The 15,511-nt window shown below is 40.2% G+C and overlaps 1 protein-coding gene and 1 long non-coding RNA gene across 2 annotated transcripts in view; both read left to right on the forward strand.

Moving 5' to 3' along the window:
• LOC126394108 (uncharacterized) overlaps nt 1–10,839 on the forward strand; it is a 34,706-nt gene extending 23,867 nt beyond the window's left edge. The window contains exon 3 of the long non-coding RNA XR_007570349.1: nt 10,230–10,839. This is a non-coding gene — a long non-coding RNA (uncharacterized LOC126394108). The remainder of the gene's footprint in view (nt 1–10,229) is intronic.
• Nucleotides 10,840–11,172: 333 nt separating this feature from the next.
• LOC126394275 (RING-type E3 ubiquitin-protein ligase PPIL2-like) overlaps nt 11,173–15,511 on the forward strand; it is a 32,924-nt gene continuing 28,585 nt past the window's right edge. Inside the window, exons 1-2 of the mRNA XM_050050989.1 lie at nt 11,173–11,176; nt 11,854–11,960. Of these exons, the coding sequence (XP_049906946.1) occupies nt 11,173–11,176; nt 11,854–11,960 (111 nt within the window). The remainder of the gene's footprint in view (nt 11,177–11,853; nt 11,961–15,511) is intronic.

Below are 15,511 nucleotides of genomic sequence, written 5' to 3' on the forward strand. Positions count from 1 at the left end.
AATTGTGTATTCTTAAGAAAAGTCTTGCCAGAAATACCAATTCAAATGAGTTGCAATGAAGTTACTGTCAAAACTTTCTACGTTATATTACATTAAATTACATAAAATCAAAAGCGGGAACAAGAACTAGAGCTGAAGTGATTAGCAAGTTAATTAATTTGTCGATGGACAGAAAATTATTTTGTTTGTTTTGTATAGACCAAATATTAACGGATTTCATTGAGGAATTAATCATTAGATTCACTGATAATGAAAATAACCGGTCAGTGACATAAAAGCTGCTCACCATTAAAAACTCAGAGACCACTGCCGTGAAGTGTCGACTAGGTTGTGTTTCCTCGTTCATTGGGCCAATGCCATTCGGTGACTCTTGACAAATGACCTAATTAGTCGAAACAATCCACTTAAATAATAAGTGGATTTAATTAAGGGATCTTCCTTGGACAGTCTGTCTTCTCTGCCGGAGGTTTCACAGGGTAAACATGTTGCTTTGATGCTGGTGTAGTTGACAAAGTTAAATCGACAAATATTACTCAGTACTTAGAGATAGTACTTTTTAAACCTCTTAAAGAACAGGTAAATGACATCATCTCTGTGTGCACTTTATATTGTTTTAATGCAACTACACATTAACTGCTCAGTTGAAGTTCCCAATGTGAAAATACATAGAAACATATAACACTAACGACACTAAAGATGATACAGGAAGCAATGAGGAAATCCAAATAAAGTCAGTACAGGTTAGAAGCAGTAAAAATGGAATGAATTATGTCCAAACACCAGGCAAACCTGTTTTGCAGTGCAGAACCTTTAAATACACACTGTAAGCAAACTCCATTTACAACATAAAGCTTATGTGAGAGTCCACATTCAAACCCACAGGACAAATCAATATTATTTCAATTTTAAATATGTTGCGATATAGTATTGTGATAAAATATATTCCTTTTTTTTCAAGGGAAACTTGGTCAACATCTGTTTCATCAAGTTTTCAGTCTGTTCATCTCACTCCAGTCATTTTTTGGCAGCAGCAAAATGTATCTAGTGGACTGAAAAAACAATTTATTATATTATTCTAGTAGACTACCTTAAGTTTAATTTGTATTTGTAAAAGAAATAATACTATGTCAGCCCTGTGATAGTCTGGCGACCTGTCCAGGGTTTAACACGACTCTCGCCCAATGTCAGCTGGGGTAGCCTCCAGCCCCCCGCTGCTATTATTCATGTGTTTAAAGTTTAATCTGACGTAAAATGTATAATAGTGGAACACAATCAACTGCATTCAACGTCAATTTGATCAGAACTTCTCGTCACTATTGATAATTTTTTGGATTATTCAAGTAAATCTTAAGTCTTAAGAATGTCAAAAATAGCAAAACAAGCTCCCATGAATTAATATGACATCTTCAAAATTAAGGTTTTCTCTGAGCGACAGTACAGAACCCACTAAATTAATTATAATATAAAATAGAGAAAAGCAGCAAATACTTACATTTAAAGGCACACTATTCAGGATTTTCCTTTTTCCTTGTGTAGACTCATACAAAAGTAATCTCCGTCATCACTAATGACCCCTGTAGGAGTGTGGTGGTGTATTCATCTGCAGAGACTCTGCCCTTTGTCCGTATTTTCTTATTTTCATCTTATTTAGCAGTGTTTTGGACATACTTAGGCACAGTGCTCAGGTTAGGTCGGGTCTTTGTAAGAAGGTAGCAACCAGGAAGCTACGAAAATGGCGGACACAGTGCAAATATAAGCAAATATAGCGAGGAGAAACGCCGAGTGGACAAAGCTGGGGTTAGCTTTCACTTTCATTGGTGATAAACAGTAAGTGTTCCTGCGTAGTGTACCCTCAAGAAGCTGTGACTAAAGAATAAAATTGTTAATACAGTCTCTGTTTGAGCAATTGTTTGAGCTAATTTTAAACATATTTTCCACATCAAAATATAGATTAATATCTCAAAATTGTTCTTATTAATATCTTGATATTGATTTTGAGCACACTGCCCACAGATCTATTAATAAGGTCTCTATTCTCTGCCACACCACGTTAGCATTTGTGTGTTCAGTAGTCCAAGGCAGCATCACCAGTCCTCAGCATCAACCCTTCTAAGCCGATTATGTTACTTAGGAGAAGATGACACCGTAGTCTGGTGTTTTCCACTACACGCTGCCAAGGGCCACGCGCCCTGTCCGTGTTTGATTTTCATCTCATGTGAAATTTGCAAAGTGAAGCTCCAGCTCAACGTTTATTATTAACTTTTTTTTTTACTCGGCTCAGGGTAAGAAAAAGAAGAAACGAGTTACTGAGCCGTGCAACAAAGGGAGGTGTTGGAGGAGCTCTGCAGGTTCTGGCAGATTTCTCCCCACAGTTGCAGTTTGAGTGCTGGAAATCTCCTGAGCCAGGTATAAAAAACTGTTTCCCCTCCCCGAGCTTATGCGCCGAGTCTTCGAGGCATGCCAGCCGGCGAGCAAAGATGCAGATGGAGCAGCCCAAAAGAGAGGATTAACCTGAGCATACGGGCCAGAAGGAAGTATGGCAGGCACAGTGTCCCTCCACCCTCCTCCCCTCCTGCCCTCAACCACTTCACTAAATATGGGAAGCTCCTGACTACCAGTTTACTGATGGAGATCTAACTGGGTAAAGTTTTGTTTTTGCCTTAAAACTCCCTGAAAAACATTAAATTAATAATAGATGTTATTGAAGCTGCTGCAATGTTGGATTAACCTGACCATTAGTTCCCTTATTAATCAGTTAGCTGTTACGTCTATAAAATGTCAAATGTTTTTATTCATCGAACTAACAGTTAAAAGCACAAAGTTTCCATTTATACTGACATAAAACAGAAAATATCAGCAAATGCTCACACTAGAGACGCTGAAACAACCAACTGTTTTGGCATTTCTGCATGAAAAATAACCAGTAATTAATCATAATTTACCGTTGAACGACTATTCGATTAACTCATCCTTCCAGCCGCACACAACCTTGACCTCGTCTAAATCCGGCTACGTTCACACTGCAGCTAAAAAGTCTTAATGTTCTGTTCTTTTTCCCTATTTATAATCAGCAAAAAGCAGCATAAAACGAAAAAACGAGGGCACATTTGCAGCGTTTATAGTAATGATAACAGTGGCGGATTTACCACTCAAAATTCATGGGAATTTTTGCAACAATGGGTCCTCAATTTCATGCTTAAATAAACAAAATCAGGCTTCATGTATCTAGCCAAAAAATATAAATGTACAGAATTTTTTCCAGCTGAAATGAGCAGATGTTATCAGCTGTAGCTACCTGGCGTTGCATCTCCAGTTTAAAATTGAGAATCCTATAAGAGAGAAAAGGGTTTGAAGAAGAGGATGAACTGGTTGTCTCAGGTAAAGAGTTGCTAACGAGTGTAAAGTTCCCCAATTCAAATAAAGAACAGGACAGAGCTGCTAATGGGATCTCTGCTCCCACACAGTGAATGTTCCAGCTCTGGGATTTTTGAATACTGTAGATAGCACATATTATCAGGGTTCCCACAGCTCAGGGGCGTTAATTTAGGCAGTGCAGGCAGTGAGGTTGTACTGGGGCCCGTGGGGTAGAGGGGCCAATAAAGACAGTGGGCCCTCCAACAGTGCGTTCGGTGGAGAATGGGCCCTTATGAGTGATTGCCACCTTCATAATAATAGCATGCACCAGGGCCCATCGTAACTTCCTTACGCCACTGCTACAGCTCAAGGCATGGTAGATTTAAGACTTAACAAGACTTTTTTAACACCACTTGGAATTAAATCAAGACCGATTTTACAAAATCCAAAATTTAAAATAAAGGAACCAACATTAATTATTGAGGGTTAGGGAAAGTTTTGCGCAAATGTTTATTGTAACATAAAATATAGCTTTTTGTCTTGTGGCGGAGACGTGAGTGGAGCAAAACTGAGGAAACACTTGGTGTTTGTTGATGGGTTTTTTTATTTCTCACTCTGCATGTGGGACTCCACTGCCTTGATTCCCATCCTGCTGAGTCTGAAAATCTTTTTATACCCCGAGCCTTATGAGCATTGCCTTGTACTGGTTTCAGCCATGTTGCGAAATCTTGGTTGAATTGCCGATTTTTGTTGGATTCACACTTCCCCATGTCTTCCAGGGCCCAGTGATAGCAAGCAGACGGTTTATTCTCTGCTGAGAATCCCAGTTGGAAATTAAATGTGAGTGTCTGGGTTCAGCTATCATGACCTGCATGACCTTAATGAAAGAGGCATTTGTTAAGTTGTTAAAAAAATAGATGTTACAATTACTTTGTGAATTTATGATGTAATGTCAGAGAAAAGACTCATAAAATCCCACTTCTTAGCATTGTTAAGACTTTTGAACAATATATTTAGGACATTTTAATACTAATTAAGGCCTTATTCTTATATTAATGAATTCAGTGCCTTTAAAGACTTTTTAAGAATCCGTGTGAACCCTGATTATGCTCCTTAAGCCTTGGCAATAATACTAGATCTCTACTGTAAGCTAGTTAGCCTGGCATGCTAGCTTTAGAGCAGTCGAACCCACAGAAAATAATTGATTTCTTGAGTATCAGTCTTATTACAGCTCCACTCACACTGTCCCATTACAGTTCCTGATTGTACAATAACTAGTGAATGGTCAACTGGACGAGGCTCCGTTAGCATGAGGGCCATCACATAAAACACCATCACCAGCTTGACTTCATTTCAGTCAACATCTTCTCCCAAAACATGCTGAAAACAAGAAGTGCAGCCACAAAATCAGATCCGACATCTGTTGTCATTGTCATCCTGAGCACGCCGCATCTCTTCACCATCGCCGTCAGTTCATATTTTTATCAGATAATATGGGTTACATCCTACAGCAGATAGGAGCACCATCCTGAAATCAGATAGCAGTGTGAGCGGCACTTGGAGAGCAGAGGCCTGCAGTGTGAACGTGGTCCTGGAGCGGGACGATGCAGCCTGAATACTGAGGAGGAAGAGGAGGAGGAGGCTGAGTGTTTTATTCAGCACCTTGGCTTCGTCCCACCCATCAGGCTGATGGAAGCCCCTCTAATGGATTGATCACACTTTTCTTTTCTCGCCATTAACAGACGCACTTCCTTTTGGGGTTTTTTCTCCTTCTTCTTCTTCCAGCTGGAAGTTTGCCAAGACTGTGATGGTTTACATGTGACTGACGTAACCGTGGCAGCCAATTTGTTACTGCCCCCCCGCCACTCTCTCTTTTAATATCATAATTAAACCAAGCGTATTCAAGGTCAGCAAGGTTTTATTAAACTATATCTTAGCTACAGTAGCAGAGGGCCTCCAGTTGGTCCATCACTTTAGTCCAGAGTGAAATGTCTCAGTAAGTAGCCGATATTTCTGATCCAGACGTTCAGGAGGTTTTTACCATGAGCAGAATTATCAGTAAAGGTCTGCTCGTCTCGTGATTTAAACCATAAAAGCACTGAATAAAAAAGTTTCACGGTACAAATCAGTGTGTTTATGACACTATTTGGCGTGTAAGAGATGGCCTGCTAGCCTAGCACCTGCTAATCTTGGCTCCCCTCTTTTCTGTGCTAACTTAAAATCTAGATGTTCGGGTAGATTTACCAAGAGCCAAATTATCTGCAGAGGTCTCTTCCTCTCCAAAACAAATGGAACCGGTGATTTAAACTGGTATAAATACTGAATAAAGCATTGTCACATTAAAAAAATCTGTTTTTCTGACACTCGTAAGGGGACAGCTAACTACAGTGGCTGACAGGAAAACTCAAATGGGCCTATCTAGAGCCAGTATTTGGATTGTTTGCTCCACGCTACTGTAGAAATATGGTGCTGCAACATGGCGGACTCCATGGACAATGAATCTGCTCCGTAACGAAAACACAGTGATTCATATTTTCAGGAAATTATATACTAAAGGAAACACTTGTTTTATTCCATTTCTGCCGATATATCCCCCTAAATCCTACACAGTGGACCTTTAAATGTTCAAACTTATGCAGAACACAGTGTAGGATTGTAAATATCAGACATTTAATCCTTTAAAAGTCTCCCCTTAAATTGAATTTAAATATAGCTTTTTGGTTTTGGGCATTTAAGTTGGAGTTGAACCCTCACCTACCACAGGCGGGCATCTGTTGAGACAGATGGTAAAAGTCGACCTCAGCAGGTTTGTTAATAGCTTCAAGTTAATCTTTATTTCACAAGGGCCAAAATGCCCCCACCCGTCCTCTGCTTTTTTTTTGTGAAATTTGGTGAAATCAGATGCAGTTTGTCTGCGAGACAGTCACAGAACTCGCTGCTGAAGCATGTTTGCCTCTCGGGGTTGGATTTGTATTTTGTGTGTTTGGCTGAAGGAGCGGATTTCTCTGTGCGAGGTATTGTTCCCTTCAGTCCCGTGTGGTCAAGAGGATTCAGGGATTTTGAGATTTGCTTTGTAGAATTCATTTCTTGGGAACAAGCATTTTAAAACAAATGCAATTGCAGCAGCTTAAGGAAAACGAGCTCAGTAACCACACTCCCCGTTTGCTCATGTTTTATTAAGCAGCAAAAGAAAGGAAAAAAAAACCTGTGGGAGTACTTCCAGCCTGCGTCTGACTCTCTCTGCTCTTACATTTTGGAAACAATCCTTGTAGGATCCTGTTGGGCCATCTAATAGGATTGTTGGGAGTCTGGAGCGGGTTAGTGCAGCCCCCAAATGCTGTCTGGCTGCTGTCTGCATTCAAAAAACATGATCCTGTCTTTTTTGTACTGATCTTGAAGGATTTTGCTGTTAGATTCTTAACGGACTATGTGACAAGCATCCTCATGCCTCCTTATGTGTTTTTATAGCCCAGTGATCTACAGTACAGTGAAGCTTGCTGCAGCAGCTCGGGTAGGGAGACAAAAACGCTGCCAAAGTAAAAATAGACTGTGGGAAACAGATAAGGGCAGCGAGAGACGGAGCCGTCCCTTTTTGCCAGTGGTTAAGTTGATGGCTGAGCTACAGTGAAGCTCAGATATGACACCCAGTGCTTGTCACATGGAGTAACCCCCTCCTTCCCCTCCCTGGACTATAAACACTGTGGAGAGGACTTGTTGTTGACTCCACGGGGACCGACCTAGTTCCCTCTCGCAGCTAAAGGTCACATGTCTTGTGGCTCTGGACTGTCCGTGTGTGCAGACTTCACTTCAAACACAAACAATGAGCTGGGAGGATGTAACAGTGAGACATCAACACCTACAGTGACCAGACGAGGGGAGCAGAGAAAATAATAATAATCCTCTTTTTTTTTTACTTGTTCTTGAATGAGTTCCAAGCCAAACCTATTATCTCGAATAAAACTTTTACAGTTTTGACAAATGCTTCCAACAAATCGTCCCCTGAGCCTCAGTGGTGGTAGTAGTGGTGGTGGCTGTGGTCAGCGGAGGGGAAGGAGGCAGCTGGTGCTCCTATTAGGCGGTATTAGCTCAGCGCCCTCAACCGCAGCCACAAACTTATCTGCCGCACTCATTTGCAATGGAAAAAGCAAAGCCGATTGGGGCCTGTCTGCCGGCCGAGGATGACGGGGCCGGAGGAGAGAAGCCTGGCAGGCTCTGTCGTCACCCACTGTGACGGCTTTACTGCTCTGTTTACATTAATATACAGTAACGTCATGTGTGGACTCAGCAGCAGGCGGGCAGCAGGATATTTATAGAGACAGATTTTATTTAACCTCCTGCATTCATCACGACAATGTGATTGATTTTGTGTTTTGTATCAACTTATAAATCTGTTATTTATAGTTTCACCTGTCTGATTGTACTTTTATCTTATATTTAAAGTACTTTTGTCAACAATTGGTTCATGATAAATTGACCATTAATTCTTCAGGTTTCGACTATCAAAGGTTGAGTCCATGATCTTTATGTTTTTTACTAGAATGAAATGCGGTACTTTCATAGAGTGCTCCATTTTCATAGAAATCCAGGGATTTTCATAGTATTTCAACAAGTTGTTTTTAGAGACATTTTTTCAAGTCCAAACCGAGGAAATCTTTCAAACTTTTAAATGAGCCACACAGTCCTGTCTGTCTTTGTTAACAGCAGACTATTTACATTATGTTTTGTGTTGGCAGCTTACTGGGGACAGGGGAGAGGGGTGGTGGAGCGGTTACCTCTGCCGATTAATAATAATAATAATAATAATAATAATAATAGTACATTTTATTTATAATGCCCTTTTCGTCAAAAGATCTCAAAGTGCTACAAGTTAAAACTACAAGTTATGTCAGGTGTGGGCCTTCAGGGCTAGAGCCAGGTGTAACAGGCAGCACTGCATTTTCTTGACAAACAAATTCAATTAATAGTTTTCTTAATTTTGAATTACCTTGTTCTAAGGTTGGTTTGTCGCTTGAAGGGAGTTCAGGGCGTGATTTCACACATTCACCCTACCAGCATTCAGTGAAGAAGAATATCAGAGTCAGAGCCAATTAGAGGCAGACCAGGGCGGGTCTGGGAAGAAAACAATGCTACATACAGTGACAGACCTGCTAAGTCAGGTGCACTGTTGCAACCAATAAAAATATTTACTCATACATGACAGATTTTCGCTTGCACGTGCAACCAAAAATAGTTGCACTTGGCCCTGAGAGAAGACAATAAGCAAACAAGGATGTACACAAGTCAGGTTTATACATATATATATATTTATTTTATATTTTTTATTTAAAAATAAATTAATACATTTTGATTTTTTTTATTTATTAAAAGATAAATAATCCATGATTTTTATTATTATTATAATTATTATGATGATTTTTTTTTTTTACCTAACCGTCAGCTCCCTTAGTGGGGACATTTTTCTTTTGTTTTTTCTTTCCTTTTCTTCTCATTATTAATACTAATTTTTCATCATTTTCTTTTCTTTTCTTTTTTTCACCTTTTTACATTTAGAGGTGGAGCTCAGTGTCTGCAGGTGGTGATTACATACAACACAACCAATACACACAATGCAGGAACAAACATTCAATTCGTACAATAGAAATTTCATTTTGGCATAACAATATTCCAAACTAGCTCAACCACAACAAGTACAAGTTTTCCCCTGCACGCAGGAAAAGTGTCATTTTTGAGTTTGTCTGGCTGGAGTTGACGAGATTTTGGCGTACAGGATGACTTTTCTGCAAAATGCGATTACCCATAACACCTTTCTCTGTATAGATCTGCAGAGACATACATCTTAATTCCCGCCTCATTTGGAAGGAAATGCATTAAACGTGTTTGTTACACCTCAAGGACACACACACACACACACACACGCTGCATTTTGGTGAGAAACACTGAATGTAAACAGAACAATACTTGTTTAGAAGAAAACGCCACAGGGCACCTTTAACATAACTTGTTCCTCCCTCCATGCGTTCGAGCTAACAGGTTTTTCAGCATGTACTTAGGATTTGCAGAATCATTAAAACATCAGTACTGTACTTGGTGTGTGGGTGTGTGTGTGTGTGTGTGTGTGTGTGTGTGTGTGTGTGTGTGCGTACAGATTACTTAATATCCAACTAAACTGCATCTTGGCTGTGTTTTTATTGACATTTCATTCAGAAAGCTCAGACTCTCGTCATTGTTCAGGCATCAAAGTCTCCTCTCCTATCAGCTGTTAGACGCTGCTGTAGAAGCTGCTTTGTCGTTGTGCAAATACACTGAATATCTGTAATGCTGCTTGTCAGCAATGAAGCTTGACGTCTTTAGTTTGCAGCAGGGAAACATGTGACTTTCTAGATTTTGTTTAATCTCATTGATTTTGGCAAGTATAGTTTCAAAACCAAAATTCCCACCTGCATTTTGAGGGTTTCTAAACATGCCAGCAGCTTTTTAAATGATTTTCGAGTAAATATTTTGCATAAAGTGAAGTACTGGTGAGAAATCTTGAAGTTTATTTCTTCTGTATGATGTAACAATGAGCAACAAGGAAATGAGAGTCCAACTTGAGTTCTCAGGAAACAACATCTCTTTCATCACCATTAGAGTTAATGTGTTGATGATAGGCTTGCTCAGACATCTCTGCCTCTCTGAGCCTCATTTTATTTCTTACCTCCAGCCAAACTTGTGTGTGGGAACCTCAACAAGGTGGAAGAACAAGTATGCACAGCAGTTGCTGGGAGAAAAGCACCCCAGGGCGTCAGTTGCTAACATTCTTGTACTCAGTGGTGTGGTGCAGCTCTGTATCGTCTACTTACATGCTGTTCTCTCTCTGTTTCTCTTTCTCGTTTCAGTCATTTCAAGGCAGTCAAGGAAGAGCCTACCTGTTTAATTCAGTGTAAGTATGAGACCCACACCTACAGTTTATTTCTCCAGAATGGAAAACTCTGCTTTGTTGCTCTTTCTGTGCATTTATTCAGGTTCAGCCATTGTTATTTACAAGTGATCCGGGGCTTGTAAATAAAAGTTACGTGGACTCACAAGCAGCTACTTTGTTGGACGGAGTCATAAACCGTGTTCACACTGGGTGTGCTTGTTTGAGTTTAAACCAGAGATCAGAAGTCCCTCCTTTACCTTCACCTACTGCTTTGCGTTCACCCTTGTTTGCTGTTGTTCTCTGTGCAGCTGTTTACTGTTGCTGACACAGTGACTGCACACCTATGTCAAAATTCTGTTTTGATGCACATGCACAAAATTTTAACAATGTACAGGCAGGTGGAGCCGCAGGTATCTTTACTAGCCACACAAAAATGAAACCAAGGGATACACTTGTAAAATTCACATCTATCACTACAGATTTTACTCCCAATTATCATGTTTAAGTATCTGTTTCAACAAACTACACTACATTGGATTAACGCTACACAATCTTTGTCCAAAATCCCCATATATACACCCATGTAGGGAGCAGTTTGAGGTTTGGTGTCTTGCTCAAAGATACTTAATTAATAGGTTACTCCAGATTTGGAGAAAAAGGATTAATATGAGTAAAAAAGTAAATGAAATAGAATAAAAAGTAAAAACACCACCCCTCCTCTAATTCAGGGTGTCCGTGGGGTCTTAAAAAGTATTAAAAGTTGATAAATCAAATGTCGGAAAATTAAGGCCCTTAAAAAGTATTAAAAAGTCTTAATCGCGATTTTATGAAGTATTACATTTTCTTGGCATTCAAGCTTTAACAAAAAGTATCCATGAATGTATAATTAATTTTCCTACTCGTGACTATTTCAAACAACGATGTGTAGGTAGGCACACTCGGACTGCCACTCGGGGCCATGCGCGTACCTGTGCGACATCACGCGACGACGTACGTCCAGGCGCCAAACAGAGGAGCAAAAGACAATAAAAAATCCTTCTCATCTTATCTGAGTTCTGTTGTATGTTTGTGCTCCATAGATTTACTTGCAAACTACAACTGTTTAGTAAGTTAAAGATATGTTGCTGCTAACGACAGCTTGAAGTGGCGATGAGGTCTTAAGTTTTTTTTTGGAAGGTCTTAAAAAAAGTCTTAAAAAGGTATTGAAATTAACCTCAGGATTCCTGCATATACCCTGCTACCCATGTTTAATTGTTGTCAGATTTATTTCTATATCAGACACCTTTTGCAAGACCTTTCTAAGAGTAACATTGTCTTGCACTGAGGCAAAACGGTAATTTTAAAAAGCTATTTGGATTTAAAGACTGTTCACAGGAGAATAACACTCGCAAGAATCTAAATAACAACCTGCACTGCTCTGAGGGGATTTTAAAGGTCAGAGATCTTACCTGCAGCGACGTCAAGCTGAGACTCATAAACAATCAATAAACTCTTAAGATTGCTTTTTCTATATAAATAACAGTCCCCGCCTGGTGTAATCTCAGATGTTGACATCTATAAAGACGAATTAAAGTAGCTAAATGTGTGTTTTTATTTTACAGATGCCATCGCAGACGACACTGTGCGTTACCAATATGTGAAGAAGAAAGGCTACGTCCGTCTGCACACAAACAAGGGAGACCTGAACCTTGAGTTGCACTGTGATAAGGTAATGACATGCATATTAACACATACAACACAACCATGAAATCACCGACCAAGTAATGAGAAGAAATGATTGTTGTCAGGGGAAGATGGTTCCAGTTTCTACTTCTGAACTTGAGACAAGATAGATATCTCAACTGTCCTTGTTACTGAACTGACTGAGCCTGCAGGTTATTTTTAATTTCTACATGATCACTCAAGGACAGAATTACAAGTAAAAAGGGACTTTGAGGTTCATCTGAAATCATACGTCAGGTCTTCGCAGCCCTTGGCAGGTAGCTTTGGAAGGTTGTTGAAGAGATAAAAAGTCTAAAAAGCAGTATTTCTTCAAGCCTTTAGGAGCTGTTTTCAATGTAACTGTATAAGTAAATGTTTGATGTTGGCAACGCTGACCAGTTTAATCTGAAGTTTTATAAATGAAGCCTGGTGTTTTTGTCACTGAGGCTGTGATTCATGCTTGGCTGATTTAATTCACTGGTATAAGGTTCTGAAATAATGTTGTCGCAGTGTAGGTTTGGCCCGAGCAGGTGGTTAAATCGTATTTAGGGCGACACATCCAAAACACTGAAATCAGTCTCTTGCAGAGTCTGTGCCCCAGGTTGCCGAGTTTACATCTTGGCAAAAATGTGTTTCTTGTGTGCCTCCGTTTTTTTAAAGTCAGGTGTCAGAGGCTCCAGAGAGACAGCGTGAGTTCCAGGAATGCATTTCTGCCCCGGTAACCAGGCGCTTCGTGCGCTTGGTTTTCATTGGCTTCTGAGCTGTCGAATCAGAATAATGAGGGGAAAGTTGCAGCAGTTAGACAACCTGCCCTCTGCGCCCTCCCCATCCTCCTCCCCAGTGGTTTCCACACAAGATTGCAGCTCTATTCGTGGCCTGCTGTTTATGAATTAATGAGTGCCGCTTCACTGTCACATACACTCTCAGTCACACAGACCCAGAGCCCACCTCCCTGTAAAGTGCCCATTTGCTCACCCAGTTTTGGATGTTTCCGTCGCCTCTGCCCTCGTTGTCCCCGGCTCGGGTGAAGTGTGAGGGGGCAGATGTTGGAGATTGGTTGACGTGGCCTGGGCCTTAGTCACACATAATACCTAGGAAGGTGGAGTATATTCAAAAGCACCGTGGATAAAGTAGATAGGGTTCACCTGAGTGGGAAAGAACAGGATGACTGTATTTGAATTTACATTTTAATCATCTAAAACTATTTTTAAAATCCAAATTTACCATTTTTGATTAGTTTGAGATTATAATCAAATACAGGACATACAGATAGTGGTGTACATTAAAGCTGGGGTAAGAAGAAATTTGGAAAATGCAAAAAGAAAAAAAAAAACAGAATTTGAAAATACACATTGATTTATTTAATCTTATATCATTCAACAGTTGCACGCAGCGCTCTCTGTTTATCAGACCACAAATGAGACAAGAATTAGCCAGCTAGCAACCCCACGGTCTCTCCACCTCACTCCTTGCAGCTGTGGAGTGCTTCTCTGGGAGGAGAGTGGGCAGCAGCTCGGAAACAGACTGCTGATCAGTGGCTGTAGGGACTCGAATTTGGCAAATGCAAATCCTCAGCACTGGGTGTCACAGTGGGCTGTGGGCCAGCACCAGCAAAAGTAAGTTTACTAATCCGCTGGTGAGTCGGGAGCTGAGGTTTGTGCCGGCTGCAGCTGCTGATTGGGGTTCCGTCTCCGGAGTTGCTGCCCACTTTCCCCCTGGCGAGGTGGTCTGTAGTGGCGGGCAGTGAGGCAGAGCACACAACGTGATTCGAGGCTCTAGCTAACGTTAGCTTAATAAGCACGAACATGACGCCACAGCTGTGAACCTTTGGCTCCGGTAAGCAGAAGGCTAAACTGTTAGCAACATTTTCTCTCCATCTCTGAAATGCTTTGTCAATACTGACACAGCCTACATTTTCTGAAGCCAAGAGGACGTGTGGAAGCCTAGTTTTCTCTCAGACCACTTGAATTACAATATGCTCAAAGTTTATCATGGGATTTTGCCCAATGACACCAAGATTAAACTGCCTACCTCAGCTTTAACGTGTAGGGAGAGGGAGAATGTCCAAAAGGACTATGTAAGGGTATAAAACTACAAAAGTGTACTCAGTAAAGAGCAGATTTTTCCAAGTGTGTCTGGGGGCATGTGGGTAGGGAACAGGGAGTACAGCGCAGACTGTGTTATGATAGAATAGGTTCCATCTTTCAGTATTCTGCAGATGCTCCAGTGTGAAAGGAAATTGAACTTACTTTTCTCTGTATTGGTTTACATGTATTACTTTGGGGTTTTTCTATGTTTATTTTAATTGTAGACTCCTGACTGTTTTTTTTGTTTGCTTATTTTGTGTGCTCCTTTTTGTCATTTTTTGTTGCATTTTTTTTCTAAAGTATGAGTAGTTTTTCATTTGTTTATTTTAACTTTTTTATTTTTGTTTGTTTTTCTCCTTAAGTTGAGGAGAGGTGCACTGTATACGCCTGTAGCATCTTGAACTTTCTTGACACATTGTTATTTTTCGTTATCTGGAATTTATGCAGTCTTGTGTCTGTGCGTGAATACAATCAATTAAATAAATAAATTACACACAATAAAATAGGATAAATCTCAAAGGCTGTTTGGAGGCGCATGTAATGCATATAATTCTGGTAGAAAAATTGTTGAAGTAAATTAGAAATATCAGTTTTATTCTTTAGATTATTGGGATTATTTTAATGGGTTTTGTGTCCCTCAGGGCCTTGTGTTTCAGGTTGAGCGCCTGGGGAAATAGAGGAGCCTGCAAGCATTTGTGAATAGGGACATTTTTTATATTTTTTTTTCCTGTCTGCGTCAGCAAACATTGTTTCCATGCTGACATAGCTGATTGCTGACAATTTTAGGCCTCCTTTTAGGCATGTTTCTAAATTGGATTGCATTTTAAACATTCTCAGGCTCAAACTCGCAAACAGAAACACAAAAGCATGCATGCAGACACGCTGAATTAACCACCATTGCAGGGTAGCAGCAGATAGAGATCTCTGACGTGAAAGATTCTGGTTAGTGGCAAAACCACAAAAGGGAAAGCCTTGTGTAAATTTGTGCTCGTTAAACATTTTATTCACACATTTACTATTCATCTGATTAGATAACTATTTTTAGGTGTTCTTTTCTACGCTAAAGATCTGTTTTAAGGCTTAAACGGTTAAAGTCAATCCATTTTTTGTCCAGTGGTTTAAAACAATAAGCCTCTTTGTACCAGATTGCTTTGAAAGTCTGGGATTTATAATAGAGGGGAAAAGAGGCAGAGCGTTGAACCCCAACAGGAAGATTGAGACGTAGCGGGGAAGTAAGACCAGTAGAGCTTAGACAAACCTGTCACACAGCAAAAGGCCAATGAATAAATATAGTTTTCAATGAAAGCGTCTGGTGATTCTTGGAAACCACCAGCCATTGTTGCCAAGGGGGAAAAAGTTAGTTCTTCATGCAAACACACACACAAGTGTTCCTCAAGGCTGTTGATGTTAATAACAGTAGACCTGACCAACGTCATGGGCAAAACCACACCTCCTGCTTTGGGGGCAAATG

Source organism: Epinephelus moara, chromosome 8 (assembly GCF_006386435.1).
Source record: "Epinephelus moara isolate mb chromosome 8, YSFRI_EMoa_1.0, whole genome shotgun sequence".
Taxonomy (NCBI): Eukaryota; Metazoa; Chordata; class Actinopteri; order Perciformes; family Serranidae; genus Epinephelus; species Epinephelus moara.